This window comes from Dunckerocampus dactyliophorus, chromosome 17 (assembly GCF_027744805.1).
Source record: "Dunckerocampus dactyliophorus isolate RoL2022-P2 chromosome 17, RoL_Ddac_1.1, whole genome shotgun sequence".
Taxonomy (NCBI): domain Eukaryota; kingdom Metazoa; phylum Chordata; class Actinopteri; order Syngnathiformes; family Syngnathidae; genus Dunckerocampus; species Dunckerocampus dactyliophorus.
In genome coordinates, this window is record NC_072835.1 from 2,598,959 (window position 1) to 2,616,270 (window position 17,312).

At 35.6% G+C, this 17,312-nt stretch overlaps 1 protein-coding gene across 1 annotated transcript in view; it reads right to left on the reverse strand.

The window, feature by feature from the left end:
• pde6b (phosphodiesterase 6B, cGMP-specific, rod, beta) overlaps positions 1 to 11,760 on the reverse strand; it is a 62,236-nt gene extending 50,476 nt beyond the window's left edge. The window contains exons 1-11 of the mRNA XM_054757038.1: positions 11,400 to 11,760; positions 11,014 to 11,325; positions 5,725 to 5,877; positions 5,561 to 5,650; positions 3,447 to 3,587; positions 3,275 to 3,349; positions 3,123 to 3,187; positions 1,434 to 1,500; positions 1,295 to 1,342; positions 1,044 to 1,193; positions 784 to 927 (exon numbers count right to left, since the gene is read on the reverse strand). Coding sequence (XP_054613013.1) covers positions 784 to 927; positions 1,044 to 1,193; positions 1,295 to 1,342; positions 1,434 to 1,500; positions 3,123 to 3,187; positions 3,275 to 3,349; positions 3,447 to 3,587; positions 5,561 to 5,650; positions 5,725 to 5,877; positions 11,014 to 11,325; positions 11,400 to 11,558 — 1,404 coding nt within the window. The 5' untranslated portion in view covers positions 11,559 to 11,760. The remainder of the gene's footprint in view (positions 1 to 783; positions 928 to 1,043; positions 1,194 to 1,294; positions 1,343 to 1,433; positions 1,501 to 3,122; positions 3,188 to 3,274; positions 3,350 to 3,446; positions 3,588 to 5,560; positions 5,651 to 5,724; positions 5,878 to 11,013; positions 11,326 to 11,399) is intronic.
• Positions 11,761 to 17,312: the final 5,552 nt, after the last annotated feature.

Below are 17,312 nucleotides of genomic sequence, written 5' to 3' on the forward strand. Positions count from 1 at the left end.
TCTTGTCAAATTACAGTTTATTCCATTTCAGGGTTTTTTTCCCAACGATTTCAACTTTCTTTTTGTACATTTTTTTAATTATAACTTTATTCCCCACCTATTTAAAATTATTATTATTATTATTTCAAATATGACAACTTTTAGAAAATAACACAGTTTTACAATATTTGAACTTTTTTCTACTAAAATGACATTATTTTTCCTCATAATATTACGAGTTGGAGTACAACCTTTCTCGTCAGAATACGACTTTTTTCTTTTTAATATTTGGAATTTATTATTGTAAAATTCATTCTTCTAAAATTACAGCTATTTTTTCAATTTCTGTTGTTTTTTTTGCTTTCTTCTCCTCTCTAAAATTAGCTTGTTGTAACTGGGACTTTATTCCCATAATATTTTGACTTTATTGCTGCAGCATGATAACATTTTAATGTTACATCAATTGACAAAATGTGTTTTGTTTATTTTTCATATTACTACTTTTTAAAAAATGATCTTTTGTCTTCAATATTTCAGTTTTATGCTCCTAAATGTTATTTTTTTCATAATATTATGACATTTTTGTAAAATTAAAAATGTTCTTGTCAGCTTACAACTTTTTTCTATTAATATTTTGACTTTATTCTTGTAAAATTACTGCAGATTTGTCCTTTTTGATTTAATTTTTCTTGTTCATTTATATTTTTAGAATGTGCCGCAGGCTTCAAATGACCTCTGGGCCACACTTTGGACAACCTGCTGCCCTAACCGTGCTTGGGTGAACACAAGCACACAAGTACTCACCAGGATGTTTTGAATTTCGTCATTGCGGCATTTAACGTGGTACAGCACCATGTCCTGGGCGATGTCTTTGCGGTTCTCCAGCTTGTTCATCTTGTCGTACGTGTCGGTGTTCAAAGCCGACCAGCCCAGGAACTGGGTCAAAGCCTGGGAGAAGAGACGAGCGGCACCGGGATGCTCAATAGAGGCGCTCCCTTATCGGTTTTCTTGCCCATATGCCGGTACGGGCAGACAATATCGGACATCTCTAGATACGACTATACCTCCATGAGCTGCTCGTCTTGGTCGTCGAAAGGCTTTCCATCTTTTCTGTTGTAGAAGGTGGCCACACCCACTATTTCTTCCTTTTTGTTGACAATCGGCAGGGAGAGAACGTTCTTTATGGTCCATCCGCTGCTGTCCAGGGGCTCAGTCTGAATAAACAAGAAAAAAAAACAACAAACAAACATTTGCACTCATGGCCAGTGAACGGCGTCCTTTAAATCTTTCTTGGTCGTCTCTTTTCACCTCGTACCTGAAACCCGAAGGTCTCGTCTGCTCCTGCGTTCATGATGTTGCAAATCTAACAAAACAGCAAAAACAACACATGAGCGTTGACGTGCTCGGGAAATGCTCAGATAGCTAAGCTAGCCTGACGTCGGAATGGAACTCACAAAGCCGCTCTCAGCGACGTAGGTAGGTAGGCCGCTGCTCAAGGCCCAGTGATCTGCAGGTGGATTGCTGCATGACAACACAGGAAATAAATAAACACCTTATCTTCAACTACGAACACACACATCATTATTATAATAATAATAATAATTATTATTATTATTATTACTACTACTACATGTATTTTCATCCGCCAAGGTTGAACATAAGTAAAACCAGTTTCTACCACTGGGGGCAATGGGAAGTACGTTTCCAATAGTAGAGAAACTCGAGCTGGTCAGAATTGTATTTTATGCGCAAAAACACATAAAAATCAGTCAAACTGTAAGATAACACTTTTGCCGGTATATGTTTGCTATTTCATTCATATTTGAGGGCAGATTTTTCACATTTCATTGCATAACAACAAAATTTACTACCAGAGAAGGATTTCTTTTGTACATTCAGGCGCATGCAAAACTTAAACCATACAATCAGTGCAAATCAAAAATTTATCAATCAATACAAATAAAAATAAAATAAATAATAAAATAAACACAAATAAAATAAATATTACTTATTAATATGAACATTATTAATTAATCAATATTAAATAAAACAATTATTTCAGTAAAAATAAATACAATAAAACTGATCATACATTTTAAAAATGTAATTACATGATTAAATTGTTATTATTATTATTATTATTATTATATTTTATTTAGTATCATATAAATATATATATATTATTTACTATAGTTATAAATACTATAGTTTTTATTATGAATTTTTCTATTGAAATTTTTTTTTTCAATTGAAAATAAATAAAAATAAGTCAAAACAATAAAACTAATCATGTGTTCAAAAATGAAATTGCTAAACATTTATTTATTATTATGACTACTACTATTATTATTATACTGTATTTACTTTAGCTGTTATAAAATGTAGTTTTATTTTTCTTTGTTATTCATTTTTAAAATCACTAACATAAAATTAAAAAAAATGAAAAAAATAAATCATGTCAAAAAACAATAAATATTATTCTTAAAAATGTTTAAATTGTTATTCATTATTATATTATTATTATTATTATTACTATATTATTAATATTATTCTATTACTACTGTATATATACATTATTAAATGTATTTTTATGTTTCTTTATGATGATCATGAAACATACATAAATAAAAAATAAATCATGTAAAAAAAACAGTCAAACTAATCACACTTAATATTTAATATTAATATGTAATATTAATATTTAATATTAATAATTTTATAACTCAATATTTGTATAACATTGCTAGTTATTATTATATTATTATTATTTTTACTATATTATTATTATTATTATTATTATTATTATTATTATTATTATTATTATTATTATTATTATTATTATATTTTATTTACTAGAGGTATAAAACATATTTTTCTTTTCCTTTGTTATTATTTTTGCAATTAATTGAACTTAAAATAAAAATTAAATAAATAAATAAATAATCCTGTAAAAAAATGTATGAAAATGCAAATTGTACTATAATTAAAAAAATAACATTAAATACGGTGGTAAACAAACATGTAAGTAAGTAAGCAAGTAAGTAAGATTATATGGACTTTCTGTATGATCGTAATAATAATGCCGTGACTGTGTTATCATTCTTACTACCCCTACCTACTGAAAGTAAATACGTTTTACTTACGGTATGACTTTGATCTCCTCCTTCCCATGTAATATATAATCAATCACTTTGTAAAAGTTCACTTCCTGTTCGAGTAATTCAAAAATGTCATTAGAATTTTGTCATTAGAAAAAAGAACTAAAATGTTGTTTGATAAATGAATCGCTGCATACCCTTCCATCGGGCGTTACCGGCCCAGCGTAAGGTGGCTGCTCGCCCATCAACACTGGCCACACATCAAAGAACTCCTGGAGGACAGAAACAGAAAAACATGCTCTTAAAAGAAACAAAAGAAGACGACAAAGACGACGCAGGATATGTGATGCGGAGACAAAGAGCGGTCACCTTCTCCTTTGTCATGTCGAGTAAACCCACAGAGTAGCGGTCACAGTTGAGGTAGGCGCGCACGGTGTACAAGGCCTTGTGGAACTGCCGCTCGATGTCGGTCAGCTCCTCGAAGACTTTGTTGGCTGACCACAGCAGCAACTGGGATGCGCGCGCACACACACACACACACACACACACACACACACACACTTAGGAATCACTCCATTAAAACCATTAACACACACAGACAGCATTTAGGTACACCTGTGCAATCTGATCAGCGTTTCCAAAAACTGCCTAGCGACAAGTGGATCCCGTCAGCCGTATCATTTTAAGCCAGGGAATAGTGCATGTCAAAAAGACACTTTTATTGATTTATTTATTTGATTGTCCTCACTAGGGCCGCGGGGGTATGCTCGAGCCTAGCCCAGCTGACTTTCTTTCAAGACCGACATGCTACCGATAACTGATAACTTTTTAATGTCTACTTTAAAAAAATGTAAGATTCAAGTGCAGTTTGTGCGCACCTGGAGGTAAGAATGACTGGAACAAATTAGGATTTGACCAAGTGTACCTGTTGTTGATCTGTCCTAACCAAATATCATGACATGACTACTACCACATGACTACTTGTATGATCAGGAGAACCACAATATAGATCGGAGGGAGTCACCTGGCATGGCCCAGCAACGTGCACTATATTCGGGCACACGCTCTGAGCAGCCGGTGTGCCGCTACGGAGGTCTCTGGCAAACCTTTTGCACTTTTCAGATGCAGCAGCGCTGGCGTTTCAGATGGCTGATAAGTTTTTTTGTGTTCTCAAGGTTTTTATTTCTCCTCATCACGGAGGATTTGGTACAACTAGCACTCGAAATGTCTTCCTCGGAAAGCGAATGTTTGCTCAGGGAAGTTACAACAGGCCGTTACCGTCACAGGCAGGAGAAAAAAGGAGCGCTTGATTTGCTCAGCTGCACAGTACGGGTAATCTCGCCTCATTGGCGCGTTTTTTTTAAACGATCGGTTATCTGCACTATCTTTAATGTTAATGGATTTATTTGTACGACATCATAATTCCCTCGTATCGTCCTGGTAATTATCGTGCACCCCTAATAATAATCAAACGTGTTACAATATCATGACATGAATCTGTGTAGGCTCTCAGTCGTACAGGAGTTGTCCATCGAGGGAAAGGCTTCTTGAGACGTCATCTGTACTTCTGTGAAGAAGGTATCGGACGTTTCGCTCCTCATCCGAAGAGCTTCGTCAGCGAACTAACAAGTGCTGGTAGCTTAGGCCTTAAATACAGTAAGAGTGGGCGGAATTGGTGTGCCAACACCCTCCTCCTATTGGTTCGTTACACTAAGCCTGGGAGGAGTAGTGGTCTAATCCTTTCCTGCTATTAACACCTCCGATAAAAGGGAAGTGTCGCTCCCTGAGTTGGGTATGAACGACTCTGATACTGGCTCGTTAGCATCTATTGTTCTGGCTCGGCCCTGGCTTCACCTCATTTGCAAGACTAAGAGCTGTGGGTTTTGGTCTCAGTAACCTGCTGAACACAGGGTCCAAATTAAACCTCAAACCACCATTCCGATTCAATGATGGGTACCAATAGGAGGAGGGTGTTGGCACACCAAATCCGCCCACTCCTACTGTATTTAAGGCCTAGGCTACCAGCACTTATTATTTCGCTGACGAAGCTCTTCGGATGAGGAGCGAAACGTCCGACACTTTCTTCACCGAAGTACAGATGACGTCTCAAGAAGCCTTTTCATCATGACATGAATATGGTTTCACAGATCCAGGTGGCCCCCCGAGGGTAGCCATAGCTGCGATGTGGCCTACGGTGAAAACGAGTTTGACGCCCCTGCACAAGATGATGTGTTTAACATGTATTTATGTATTTATTTCACTTTGGAGCTCAAGGCGGAACCACATGTTGAAAATATGAATATGTAAATCTTAAATTGAATCATGAATGTGTATTCTACACCCCTGCAGACCAAAAACCGTGAGCATGATTATCTTCGTAAAGGTCGACACAGCCTTAGGCTGGATCAAATACGACTGTGCAGGTGTACCTCATAAACGGTGCGTGTCTCGACTACCAAACAAAGTCAGACGGTGACGTGTACCTGTCCTTTACGTGTCTCGCAGTTGTGCAGGTAACTCAGGTGGTAGATCTTCAGGTTCAAGGTGGCGATTTTCAGGTACTTTAAAAAGAGCTGCAAGAGCAAAAGAGGCAAAGAAACGTTACGCCCGCCGCTGCAACTGCACGCCTAGACGCACGCACACGTACATCCTCGTCCTCGCTTGTGAAATGCGGGCCCGTGGTCTTGTTGAGCGCCAAGATGACGGCCACCAGGTCTTTGCCGTTGAGGATGGGCGTGGCCAGGACGTTCCTGGTCTCGTACTCGGTCAGGCTGTCCACGAAGGAGCTGAAGTACTGGTTCTGAAAGACGGGAAAAGGCGAGGATTTAAGTCCGTATCGTGACAAGAAAGACAGTAAGCAGCGTTTTTGTGCCTCGTTGTAGAACATCACGTAGTTGCTGTGGTTCCAAACAGTGAAACAAAGCTACTTATGTACAGGTACTGTACTTTTGATAAATATCATAGACACACTCCAGCTACTGTATCTCCTACACACACATACAGCAGGGGTGTCCACACTGTCCAGTGAGGGCCACATCGTGTCAAATGAAAGGATGCAAGGGCCACTTTGAGATTTTGTTATGAATATGCTAAGAAGTTACGTATGTATGTACTTGTAGTTTTTCTTGAAATGTACAAGTATATACATGTCAGCTTTGTGATATAGGAGAAAAAGATCTTTATTAATATCAGCATAGCTCGAGGTGCTGTTTTACCCATTTTGTTGGGTTTTTCTTCATTTTCCAAATATTCCGAACTTTCTTCTTAAATCATTTTCATAAATGGTCTTTATGTGATATGATGACTTTATTCCCATAAAATCACAACTTTTTCCCCCCAAGCTAATTTTCCAAAAATTGCAACCTTATTTTGTTTCTTATAATATTACAACTTTTTTTTTAAAAGTCATGTATTTTCTCGTTAATATTCCAAATCTCTGACTAAAATGACATCATTTTGACACATAATACAAAAAGTTTATTTTCATTAAATTGCAACATTTGTTTGTTATAATATGACTTTATTCTCTTCATGTTTTCACTTCATTCACATAAAATTACACCTGTTTTTTTTCCCATTTCAGCTTGTTTTTTTTTTTATTCTCGAACTGTATCGACTTTATTCTAGTATATTTTCATCTTTTTTCCACAACCTAATTTTCCAAAAGTGACAACTTTATTTTTCATATTATGACCTTAACAAAACATCAGCTTTCTCTATTTAAACTCTTTGCTACTAAAATGACATTATTTTTCCTCATATTACAAGTTTATTCTTTTAGAATATTCCTTTTATATCTAAAATATTTTGATTTTATTCTCATACAATTTCAGCTGTTTTTTTTCCATTTTTGCTGTTCTCCAACTTTTTCAACTTTATTCTTGTATGTTTTTTCTTCTCATAATTATGACTTCATTCCCATATTTTGACTTTATTCTTGGAACTTTGTGGCTTTTTCCGCAACCTAATTCCTCAAAAATTACAACTTTGTTTTCGTATTACGATGTTTAAAAACAACAGTGTCTTTGTTTAATATTTCAGATTTATGCCACTAAAATGACATTATTTTTTCTTAGAATAAAATTGCACCTTTTTTGTTTTTAGATATGTCTTTTTTTTCCTCTTAACTTAACTCATTCAATCCCAGACATTTTTCAAAATTACACCCGTTCAGTCCCGGCCGTTTAAGATGATAATTTTGACTGATTTTCAAGGCACACAAAATATTGTGTTCTATGTTATATATACATGGAAGATACCAAAAGAAAGATTAAACTCCCGTCTTTCATCAGAAAAAAAAAAGTTTGTTTCTACAGTGGTATGAAAAAGTATCTGAACCTTTTGAAATTTCTCACATTTCTGCATAAAATCACCATCAAATGTGATCTGATCTTTGTCAAAATCACACAGATGAAAAAACAGTGTCGGCTTTAACTAAAACCACCCAAACATTTATAGGTTTTCATATTTTAATGAGGATAGCATGCAAACAAGGCTGGCAAACAGTTTTTACCCACAGGCCATCAGGCTCCTCAACGAAGCACTCGCACACGCCGCACGCAACACACGCACACACTCATAGCACTTTATTTATTTATTTATTTGTATTATTTACTTGTATTAATGTCTCGTCTGTTGTTGTTGCTTAATTTATTGGTATATATGTTTATGTGTTTATGTTTCTTATGTTCTTATTCTTTCATTTGTTTTCTTTCTTTTCTTGGGAGAATGAACAGAATAAGATTTTCATTGCATGGTATAACTGCTGTTTTACCATGCACATGACAATAAAACTCTCTTGAATCTTGAATCTTGAATCTTGAATCTTGAACAATGACAGAAGGGGGAGGAATAAGTAACTGAACCCTCTGCCTAAGGAGACTTAAAGAGCAATTGAAACCAATTTTTACCAAACAATTCAAGTCAGGTGTGTGCCCAATCACTGATGAGTGGTTTAAAGCCGCCCTGCCCACTATAAAACACACAGAATTGGTAAGAATTGTCTTGATGAGAAGCATCGTCTGATGTGCACCATGGCTCGCTCAAAAGAGCTGTCTAAAGACCTGCGATCAAGAATTATCGATTTGTATAAAGCTGGGAAAGGATACAAAACCATCTCTAAAAGTCTGGATGTTCATCAATCGACAGTCAGAGAAGTTGTCTACAAATGGAGAGAGTTTGGCAACGTTGCTTCTCTCCCAAGGAGTGGCCGTCCACCAAAGATGACGCCAAGAGTTCAGCGCAGAATCCTCAGAGAGGTAAAAAAGAACCCTAGAGTGTCTGCTAAAGACTTACAGAAATCACTGGCACAGTCCAATATCTCTGTGCACACATCAACTATATGTAAGACAATGGCCAAGAATGGTGTTTATTGGAGGACTCCACGGATGAAGCCACTGCTGTCTAAAAAAACATTGTTGCTCGTTTAATGTTCGCAAAAAGGCACTTGGACACTCCACAGAAGTTTTGGCAAAATATTTTGTGGACTGATGAAACCAAAGTTGAATTGTTTGGGAGGAACACACAACGTCATGTGTGGAGGAAAAATGGAACATCTCACCAACATCAACACCTCATCCCCACCGTGAAGCATGGTGGAGGGTGCATCATGGTTAGGGGCTGTTTTGCTGCCTCAGGGCCTGGACAACTTGCAATCATTCATGGAAAAATGAATTCAAAAGTTTATCAGGATGTTTTGCAGGAAAACCTGAGGCCGTCTGTCAGACAGTTGAAGCTAAAAAGAGGATGGATGCTGCAACAAGACAATGATCCAAAACACAGAAGTAAATCAACTTCAGAATGGTTTCAGAAGAACAAAATACACGTTCTGGAGTGGCCAAGTCAAAGTCCACACTTGAACCCCATTGAGATGCTGTGGCATGACCTCAAGACAGCGATTCATGCCAGACATCCCAGGAATCAGACTGAACTAAAGCAGTTTTGTAGAAAAGAATGGGCCAAGGTTAGTCCTGATCGACGTGCCAGACTGATCTGCAGCTACAGGAAGTGTCTGGTTGAAGTTATTGCTGCCAAAGGGGGGCCACAAAATATTAAATGTAAGGGTTCAGTTACTTATTCCTCCCCCTTTCTGTCATTGTTTGCATGCTATCCTCGTTAAAATATAAAAACCTATAAATGTTTGGGTGGTTTTAGTTAAAGCAAACACAGTTTTTTCATCTGTGTGATTTTGACAAAGATCAGATCACATTTGATGGTGATTTTATGCAGAAATGTGAGAAATTCCAAAAGGTTCAGATACTTTTTCATACCACTGTACCTTTTTCCGTTCTTTAATAATCAGCAGTAGAACATAGGCAAGTTTCAGGAAAATATCAGTTCCCAACTAAAAAATAGAGAAAAAACCAGCTACAATTCAAGCATAACTTTCACTCTGACGCAAAAATGTTTTGCTTAAATAATAGCTTAAATAACTATACCACAACATAAACAACACAAATAGGGGTTGTTTTATACATCAAAATCATTTATAAATATAACACCATGAACTAATAATAATTTTCATATTTGGAACCAAACTGTGTGTGCGTGCATGTGTGCGCGCATGCGCTAAAATTCCCCTCCTCCTCGCTCTTCCACTTCCTCCTTGCTGCCGTGTGTGTTTTTTCCCCATTCAAATTCACATGCCGAGCTTACATCTGCCATCTTGTTGCCGTTTTTGTGGCTTAAAACTGCTGTAAAATGACATCCTTTAGAGTGCAGTTGCATCTAAGACTTTGGGATTGCTCATTCAGGTCTTTGGTATTGAAAGTGTTCATTTTTTGACTTTATTCTTGTAAAATTACAGCTGTTTTTTCCAATTGTAGTCGTATCATTTTTTTTCTTGGAATTATGTCTTTATTCCCATAATATTTTGACTTTATTCTGTTCTCAGGGCTTTCAATCGATCTAACCTAAGTTCCCAAAAATTACAACTTTATTTGTGCTACATAATACTATGACTTGTGGGGGAAAAAACAGCCTCATATTATCACTTTGTTATTGTCGTAAACATGACAACTATTTCTCATTATAGATTACAACTTTTTTATCTTTATATTTTGACTTCATTCATGTAAAATTCCTCGTGAAATAAAAAAGATACATATTTTTTAAGTTTTCTTGTTGAATTATATAGTTACAATGTGCCGCAGGCCACCAAAAAAAACCATCAACCGGGTGCATATGGCCCCCGGGCCGCACTTTGGACACCCCCACTCTGCAGAATGCATGGGAGATGCTAAACTAGATGAGTTGTACATTACTGCTGACTAAATACAAGGGGGCTGTCTAATCCAGTGGAGTGGAGTTGCAAATAAATGGATTATGTCTGTCAGGGGATTTAAACCTTCGCTTGTCAAGCATAGCTGGGCGGCTTTAAGACGCTGTTATCTTGTCTGTCAAAGTGTTCAGAAGTACGATCACATCCATCTTGGAGCGACTTAACCATACTTGCTAACTTGTCGTGTAAACTAAAATATCCCCTTTTAGTTAACTTTATTTATTCTTCTGTACTTTATTCTTCGTTACCGTCTTCTTCGACTTTGTCCAAGAACATTCGTAGTGTTCATTTTCGTCGCCTTTTTCCAAGTCACTTGGAGTGTTTCCAGACTTTCACATCACCACCTGTGCAAATTTACTTCCGCGTCTGCTTCTTCTTCGCGTAGTTAGCTTCTTCTTCGTTTTCTCACCCAGGAAGTAACAGCCGCGAAGACAGCGGTGCGCATTTTTACTGCTAGCATCTTGGTCTTAAATTTTACCGATTGTATAAGCGAAAATAAGAGCCTTTTGGAAAGTAATTGAAGTGTTTTTCAACACATGTTGGCTGAGATGTTAGATTTTAGTAGCGAGTACATACGAGGGGAAAACCTTGTGTCAATTTTGTCGCCACCTGGTGGTAGCACTGTGAAGTGCAGGCAGTGGGGATCATTCCACTTACCTCTTTAACATCCTTTACATTAACAGTTTTCTTGGTCTGGGCTACGTGGCCCACTATCCCTATGTCCAGCGGGTAGACGATCTCAGAATCGGGCGGCACCACGCAGTCGTCCAGCTCAGACTGGGTCTGCACGTTGAAGAGCCTGGTGGCCAGCTCGCCGACGCCGTTCCTCTGCCGGTACATGAACAAGCTGCAGCGGTCGGCGTGGATGAGGGCGCTTATTCTTTTGAGGATCTTGAAGACCACTTTTTCCATGTTGATGTTCTCCTGCATGTCTGTGATGAGGTCATACATGATTCGGCTCTCCTCCACCTGGAAAAAAAGGGTTGACGGATCTTTAAGACTCCATGCTAGTTTTCTTAGTAGGATGATGCTGGAAATTGTACCTGGCTGAGCTCCTGAAACTGGCTGAAGTCCACCTGCTTCTCCGGGAGTGCCGACACCTTGGATATGGAGCTTTGGTCCATCTTCCTGGCAAAGTACTCTTTGGCAAATGCCGGATTCCCTTTGAGGAACATTTCCACATCCTCCTTTTGCACTCCCATGCTTCCCTTTGTCTCCTCTTCACGCAAATGATGGCCTTGACTCCGCTTGACTCTGCGTCGTACCTCCAAAATATTACAACCCAAAACAAGGCCAATGCAGAACTAATGCGGTGGAGGCCTCCGAATAATGTGAGTCAGACGAGAGTCCCCGAGGAGAAGGCAGACAATCCTTCTGTTCTCAAGCAGCGAGTGCTGAAGGTAAGCTGGGATCTGTCTGGTCAGGTGATCAATCATCTCCCAGTGGACGAGTGATCCCCGCAGACGCAGGCAGCACAGCTACAGTACATCACAGCCAGACCACGTTGTCATAACGTATATGTATATATGTTTATGTGTTTATGTTTCTTATGTTCTTATTCTTTCATTTGTTTTCTTTCTTTTCTTGGGAGAATGAACAGAATAAGATTTTCATTGCATGGTATAACTGCTGTTTTACTATGCACATGACAATAAAACTCTCTTGTATCTTGTATCTTGTATAAAGGGGCCATGCGGGGGTCACTTGTGCAGAAATGACAGGAAAAACTCACAAAAACAGACAAAAAGTTGAACCCGTCTTTCCCTCTCCTAATATTTGAACTTTATTCCCATATTATTAGACATTTTTCCCCAACCTAATTTCCCAAAATGATAACTTTATGTTTTTCTTTTTCTTTTGTTTCTCAGTGTTACGACTTTAACAAAAATAACCTTTTTTTCCAAAACATTTTTTAATATTTCAAGTCTTTGTTACTAAAATGACATTATTTTCCTTAAAATATTACTAGTTAATTCACATAACTTTTTAATTCTTAAAATACAACTTGGTTTTCTTAATATTTTGTATTATTCTTGTAAAATGACAGCTGTTTTTTAACATTTATTTTCCAACTATTTCAACTTTATTCTTGTACATTTGTCTTCTTGTAATTATCACTTTATTCCTGTAATAATTGGACTTTATTCCCGTAATAATTGGACTTTATTCCCATAATAATTGGACTTTATTCCTGTAATAATTGGACTTTATTCCCATAATAATTGGACTTTATTCCCGTAATAATTGGACTTTATTCCCGTAATAATTGGACTTCATTCCCATAATAATTGGACTTTATTCCTGTAATAATTGGACTTTATTCCTGTAATAATTGGACTTTATTCCCGTAATAATTGGACTTTATTCCTGTAATAATTGGACTTTATTCCCGTAATAATTGGACTTTATTCCCATAATAATTGGACTTTATTCCCGTAATAATTGGACTTTATTCCTGTAATAATTGGACTTTATTCCTGTAATAATTGGACTTTATTCCCGTAATAATTGGACTTTATTCCCGTAATAATTGGACTTCATTCCCGTAATAATTGGACTTTATTCCTGTAATAATTGGACTTTATTCCTGTAATAATTGGACTTTATTCCCGTAATAATTGGACTTTATTCCTGTAATAATTGGACTTTATTCCTGTAATAATTGGACTTTATTCCCGTAATAATTGGACTTTATTCCTGTAATAATTGGACTTTATTCCCGTAATAATTGGACTTTATTCCTGTAATAATTGGCCTTTATTCCCGTAATAATTGGACTTTATTCCCGTAATAATTGGACTTCATTCCCATAATAATTGGACTTTATTCCTGTAATAATTGGACTTTATTCCTGTAATAATTGGACTTTATTCCCGTAATAATTGGACTTTATTCCTGTAATAATTGGACTTTATTCCTGTAATAATTGGACTTTATTCCCGTAATAATTGGACTTTATTCCTGTAATAATTGGACTTTATTCCCGTAATAATTGGACTTCATTCCCGTAATAATTGGACTTTATTCCTGTAATAATTGGACTTTATTCCCGTAATAATTGGACTTTATTCCTGTAATAATTGGACTTTATTCCTGTAATAATTGGACTTTATTCCCGTAATAATTGGACTTTATTCCTGTAATAATTGGACTTTATTCCCGTAATAATTGGACTTTATTCCTGTAATAATTGGCCTTTATTCCCGTAATAATTGGACTTTATTCCCGTAATAATTGGACTTCATTCCCATAATAATTGGACTTTATTCCTGTAATAATTGGACTTTATTCCTGTAATAATTGGACTTTATTCCCGTAATAATTGGACTTTATTCCTGTAATAATTGGACTTTATTCCTGTAATAATTGGACTTTATTCCCGTAATAATTGGACTTTATTCCTGTAATAATTGGACTTTATTCCCGTAATAATTGGACTTCATTCCCGTAATAATTGGACTTTATTCCTGTAATAATTGGACTTTATTCCCGTAATAATTGGACTTTATTCCTGTAATAATTGGACTTTATTCCTGTAATAATTGGACTTTATTCCCGTAATAATTGGACTTTATTCCTGTAATAATTGGACTTTATTCCCGTAATAATTGGACTTTATTCCCATAATAATTGGACTTTATTCCCGTAATAATTGGACTTTATTCCCATAATAATTGGACTTTATTCCTGTATTGCTCTAACTTTTTCCCAAAACTAATTTCCCAAAAAATGACAACTTCATTTATTTTTTTGTTTCTCATAGAATTACAACATTTAGAAAATTTTTCTCTAATATTTCAACTCTATGCTACTAAAATGACATAATTTTTCTCGTAATATTACAAGTTTAATCCAGCAAAATTGTGAAGTTTTTTCTCATTAGACTATGACTTTTTTCTCTTCATATTTAGACTTTATTCTTTTAAAATTACAGCTGTTTTTTTTTTAATTTTCCAACTATTTCAACGTCATTCTTGTGCATTTTTCTTCTTGTAATTATGACTTTGTTCTCAAAATATTGTAACTTTTTTTCTCAACCTAATTTTCCAAAAATGACAACTTTTTGTTTCTCATAGTATTATGACTTTTACAAAAAATAACGTGTGTTTTCTCTAATATTTCAAGTCTATGCTACTAAAATGACATTATTTTCCTCATAATATTAAAACTTCATTAAAAAAAATTAGAACTTTTTCTTTTTAAAATACAACTTTTTTCTCTTAATATTTTGACTTGATTCTTGTAAAATGACAGCTGTTTTTTTCCCAACTATTTCAACTTCATTCTTGTGCATTTTTCTTCTTGTAATTTTGACTTTATTCCCATAATATTATATTATATTGTATTATATTGTATTGTATTGTATTGTATTGTATTGAAAAAATCTTTTTATTTACAAAATCCCTGTCTACCTGCCACATCGACCATCGACAGTGGTCAGTCCAAGCTGCCGACCGGGGGGCTTGGTGGCGCGCTGTCCACCAGTCAGTCTCCTCCTTTGAGCGCAACCGTAGGGCTGCCATCGAAGAGAAGCGCAGTAGGAGAATGAACCGTGCAGTCACAGCACCAGCTCCAGATTCGTCATTCCCCTGCCCCCGCTGTGGCCGAGTGTGCCTGTTAGGAAACGGCCTTGTCAGCCACCAGCGCGCCTGTGCTAGACGTGGTCAATGCCCCTAAAATCTTCGTTCGCGAAGCCTAGCCAAGAGATTGTATTGTGTTGTATTATATTATATTATATTATATTATATTATATTATATTATATTATATTTATGATATTTATTATATTATATTATGCCCATAAGTTTTTCCCCAACCTTTTTCAGGAATTTCCCAAAATTTACAACTTATTTTTTTTCATAGTATTACAACTTAAAAAAGATAACTATATACTATATTTTTTCTCTCATATTTCAACTCTATGCTACTAAAATGACATTATTATATCATAATATTACAAGTTTATTCTAATAAAACTGCAACATTTTTTATTTTTAAAATAAAATACAACATTTTCTAAATATTTTGACTTCATTCTTGTAAAAAAAAATGTTTTTCATCTATTTCAACTTTGTTCTTGTAATTTTTTCATCTTGTAATTATGACTTTATTCCCATAATATTTTGACCTTATTATTGTAACATTATAACTTTTTTCACAACCTAATTTTCCCAAAATGTAAATATAATAAAAAAATTTATGCTGATTTTTGCATTATTGCTGTTGCTGTTTTTTATATTATTTATATTGTTTGTATTATTTATATTGTTTTATTTTAAGTTTTCTTGTTAAATCATATTTTTCGAATGTGCCAATAAAAAAAACACTTTGGGCACCCCCTGACGTGAGCGTGTGCCTTCGGCTGGCCCCAATAAAAGGCCAAACATCTCCTTGGCACAGAGTTGATCAGGTTGTGGCCTGTGGAATGCCGGTCCACACATTATTTGTTGAGCATATTCAGTGTTATTAAATGTTACTGTTATTTATTCAGAAAATAAACAACTAAATTGCCATTTTTTCTCACATCATAATAATATAGTAATAATATAGAATATTATTTGATATATTGTAATATAATATATGTTAATAGAATATATGTAATATGCTGTAATATTTTCTATGTTCAGGAGTTCTTATACATTTATTTTTAATATTTTTTTTAAATTTAAGTTAATTTTTTTTAATTAAATAAAATTTTGAAACATTAAAAAATGTGCACTACCATTTTTTCTTTTTTTTTTTTTGTATGTATTTGTATGTCTCTCAATAGTAGAAATCATCTGTTCCAGGGTCAAACGGCCACCATAAAAGTTGTACAGGTAACTTTAAAGTGATGTTATAGAGGTGTGAAAACAAGTTCAACATAAAAAACTCCAAAATAATAATAAACAATAAAACACAAGGTCTCGTTAATGACTTTTCCCTCGCCTGGATAGCAAGTGATGCGCTCCTGTATGTTTTTGCGGCCGCGTGAGCCTCGCAGGCCTGCCTGTGGAAGCTCTTTAAGTGCTTATTAAACAAGACCCAGTGCAGCTTAAGCCTTACTTAGTTAGGACACCTGCTGATTATCTCAACACCACGCGAGAGACCTCCCGTCGCCGCGCTCTCTTTAAATGCCAAGCGGCCTCTCATCTGCTGTGAAAGCAGTCGCTATGTTCCAGATGACGAGGTCCCGTGAACACGTGACAGAAAAAGGTCACGCGGGTAATCCGCTTTCACAACAACAGAGGCATCGCATTTTCACGTATTATTATTAAATGTAATATTAAATCGCTATCATGTGCCTCGTTTACTTTGTCACTGATTAATAATAAGAATAATACAAGTATTAGTAGCGATAATAATTCTAAGTTTCTACAGCCAGCACCGGTTGCAGTAACAGTAATGGCCACAAGAGGACAGAAAACGCTCCGTTTTAGCACCTAAAGTGCCCGCCTACCTTTCATTTGAAACGTTTCACCTTTTCAGTCCCTTTTTTGAGGAATGGTAACGCTGATCATGTACACAAGCGTGTTCAATTAAGCTATTAATGTTCATCACTGGCATTTATTCCACTTCTCGTCGATTTATTCATTTATTATTGTTTTTTTTTTGCTACAGCAGACGTCAACTGTGTTTGGATGACGCCGAACAGGTTGTCCGGAAGGTGGCGCCAGATTAGGGTTTTTAGTTACTATCACAAATATTTGTTTGTTTTTAGTCGCTACGTTTGCTTATAAATCAAATCAGGGTCAGGATGAGTGGAAATGAATGTTTCTGTATGGAATGTACACAGTGCAGTTTTATTTATTTAGCAAAATGTTTAAATTCTAAAATACTCACACATAAAAAAAACGTAATTTCTGTGATTATTTACCATATTATTGTATTAATTTATTTGATTCATTCATTTATGACATTATGCATTTAGCAATTAGTGTGTCTACATTCTAAAATATCTACACATTAAAAACTTAAA